This window comes from Ipomoea nil, unplaced genomic scaffold (assembly GCF_001879475.1).
Source record: "Ipomoea nil cultivar Tokyo-kokei standard unplaced genomic scaffold, Asagao_1.1 scaffold2565, whole genome shotgun sequence".
Lineage (NCBI taxonomy): Eukaryota > Viridiplantae > Streptophyta > Magnoliopsida > Solanales > Convolvulaceae > Ipomoea > Ipomoea nil.
In genome coordinates, this window is record NW_017618993.1 from 433,032 (window position 1) to 436,468 (window position 3,437).

General features: G+C 37.1%; 1 protein-coding gene across 1 annotated transcript; it reads left to right on the plus strand.

Annotated features, from left to right (window-relative positions):
* Positions 1-299: 299 nt before the first annotated feature.
* On the plus strand, positions 300-1,109 carry LOC109153946 (cyclic dof factor 4). The gene is made up of 2 exons (XM_019301834.1): positions 300-318; positions 388-1,109. Exon 2 carries the CDS (start codon positions 431-433, stop codon positions 944-946), a length of 516 nt encoding a protein of 171 aa, XP_019157379.1. The 5' UTR covers positions 300-318; positions 388-430; the 3' UTR covers positions 947-1,109.
* Positions 1,110-3,437: the final 2,328 nt, after the last annotated feature.

Genomic DNA, 3,437 nt, shown 5'->3' on the forward strand with positions numbered 1-3,437 from the left:
ACGGGTAGCTCAAGTGACAAATAAACTCTCTTTGTAGGGGAGAAATTTTAAAATAATCCGGTTCAATTCCCATTAGATTTAAAAAAAATAATAAAATCTTTGAAGAAAGGTTGCCCCGGCCCCATCGTCACAAAATGAACCTTTCTCTTTCTTGACTTAACCTTTTTCTCCAAAATTTCCTTTTTCTCACTTGTACTTTTTCCCTAGCTTCCTGTATGCTCATCCTCTACAGATCCACCCATCTGTATCTATCTTTTTCTGCCTCATATCTTTCTATATATATATATATATATATATATACAAGCTCTCTCTCTCTCTCTATATATATCATCCTTGAAACCTCCCCATCAAACATAAACATTCTTGTTTCAATCCTAAACACAAAATCTCTCTCTCTCTCTTTCTTTCTCTCTTTAGCTTTTAGAAATTCATGGCTGAGGTTGAAGAAAGCCACAACACACAAGGAATCAAGCTGTTTGGAGCAACAATACCGGTCCAGACAAAACAACCCAAGGAAGATATTAAGTCAAAGAGCAAGGCCGCCGTCGCCGACGGCGGTGATCAGACCGCCGGAGAAGACCAGAAGCGGCCGGAAAAGATTATTCCCTGTCCGAGATGCAAGAGCACGGAAACCAAGTTTTGTTACTTCAACAACTACAATGTTAACCAGCCCCGGCACTTCTGCAAAGGCTGCCAGCGCTACTGGACGGCCGGCGGCGCCCTCCGCAACGTCCCCGTCGGAGCCGGCCGCCGGAAGAACAAGCCGCCCTGCCGGGGCTTGAACGGCGGCCTGTCTGAGGGCTGCTTGTTCGATGCTTCCGGCGTGAACCAGCTGGAGTTCGACGGCGAGGTGGTGGAGGGGTGGCAGGTGGCGGAGAACGGAGACTTCCGCCACCTTTTTCCGGCCAAGAGGAGGAGGAACACCTCCGGCAGTCAATCTTGTTGATTCCTTATTTTGTCGTGTAGCGGAATTATTCTACTCTGAAGAAGAAAATTGAAAGACAGAAAAAAAAAAGAAAAAAAAAAGAAATTTCTAGCTGACTTAGCTTCTTGATGTGTATATACAAGCTGTCATTATGTGTAGTATCTATTTAATTATCAAGGAATAATTAATTTATAAATATCGGAGATTTCAACTTATAAGTATCCGATGTTGTACTATATTACTAGCAATTCAAACATGATTAATGCAAAAATATTTTAAAAATTAAAAATTATTGTACGTCTTGAAAGATATTGCATCTTATATTTAATGAAGTTATACTTTTCTTCTGTACTTTTGATATTACATTAAGTATAAAGGAATAAAAAACATATTATATTGGAGAGAATCTCTAACTAAGCTGGTAAGATTACTTGGATGATTAACTTAATAATTACAAGGTTTTAAGTTAGATTTTTATTGAGAACTACTTATTGACTTTATTTATTTTGTTTACTTTTTTGTGGTCCTTTATCGAGTAAGTCAGATCACAACTCAAACTTTACCTAAAACATGCATTTAGATAGAGGTTATGAGTCTTCCATGTAAATCAAAGAAACATAGCAATAAGGTTCAAATTGACCACTGAACGTAACTTGAAAATGCAATTAGGCCACTGAACCAAAAAAAAAAAAAATGCAATTAAGTCAACACTCCAAAAAAGTGTAATTAGGCCACTTAACACTCCAAATGTCTGCAATTTCACCGGATAGCAGGTTACTATCAATTTTAGCACGTTACCTACTTAGTTGGCATTTTTAATAATTTTTTTCAAAAATGAAAAAGAATTAAATAAAAATACCCTGTCGTTTTTTTTTTTTAAACAAAAAATTTTAAAATGCCAACTCAGCTGCCATGTAAGCGGAGGACTGGCGCCAGACCGCCATCCAATTCCTTTAAATCCTTCATATATGATCTGATGGTTCATGTGTGCTGCTATTTTCACCGTCGCCTCCATGTATGCCCCTCAATCCAAAATGCGTTTTTTCTGCCTCAAAATGGGTGGTCAGGTGGATGGAAGTGTGGAACAAGATTCTCGTACTAGAAAGTTACAAGTTCAATTCTTGTCAAGAATCTCTCTGACGAATTCGATCGTCACATAGGATCTACTCTCTTAAGTATAACTGTCTTGATTACTTTATATGAAATAATATAGGTTGTAAAAATAAAATTGCCAAGAATGAACATATGAAAATGAAAATCAAAGTGTGACCATATGAAAAATTAAATTGAGTGGCTTACTCATTTATTAAATTAAAAAAAAAACGTTAATCTCACATTTTTATACAAAAAATGTGTGTTATTATGCTTGCCAAGTAACTTGTAACTCAACGGTATCTTTATAGTTCTTCCAACTAGGAGGTCACAAGTTTGAACTCTAGTGGGAGCGTATCTCTACATTCTAATAGAGTGAGCACTACCCAAAAAAAAAAATATCTAATTATGTATTTCCAATAATAAAAACCTTTAAAATTTGTAAATTTAATACAAAACATTTGCATTTCATAATAATTTTATCCAATTCATGCAACCTGAGAACTCTTTAGATTCAATTCCTTACTAATAGTCCATGGAATTAGAAATTAAATAAAGGTGAATCTAGTGTAAATTGATATGTTTTACATGGAAACCTAGAATGGAAAAATTACAAATCTTTCTAGTTTAAGTCAAGTAATACATGTATGAGTACTAATTGAGTGACTAAGGGTCCGTTTGGAAAGCAGAAAAATGACTTCTGAAAAATGAGTCATTTTCTGGAAAACATTTTCCTTTCTCGTATTTGGCTGCACAACAGAAAACTGTCTTCGTGTGTTTGACTCATTTTCTGGAAATGATGTAGAATTGTATAATTAAACATTTTATATATTAATTACTTTATTTAAAATATATAAAATTTACAATAATATTATAAATAATAATATTTATTTTTACAATCAAATAATATTATTTATTAAAAATTAAAAAAAAAATAAAACAACAAAAATGACGGAAACTAGAGAGTACAAAACTCTCTGGTTTCCGGCGGCCGAAAACCAAAGAGCAGTACTTACTCTTTGGTTTCCGGCCGGAAATCGAGAAAAGCTCCTGGTTTCCGTCGGAAACCAGAGAAAAGCTCTCTAGTTTCCGGCCAGAAGCCAGAGAAGACAGCGGCGACTACGATTGCTCTCTGGTGTCTGGTGCGATTGCGACTTTAGAGGCCAGCGATGGTCTCACTGGGGTACAACGGTGGCTGGAAGCAAGGTGGTGGCGCTGGGCTCGGTGCGACGACTTTGGAGGCCGGCGAACGGCGACGACGGTGAACGGCAACGACGAACGACAACGAGGGCTACTAGGTTGAAGCTTGTGTGGTTGTGGGATTGTTGAAGGAGGAGGTGTTGCTGAATGTCGGAGGAGGAGGCAGATTTTCAGCGTGAGAAGTAAAGGATGGAAAATGACTTCCCCCTGAAAAAAGGTG

What these genes read in the sequence shown, in the direction of transcription:
- LOC109153946 (XM_019301834.1), top strand. Translation starts at nt 431, where the DNA reads ATGGCTGAGGTTGAAGAAAGCCACAACACACAAGGAATCAAGCTGTTT.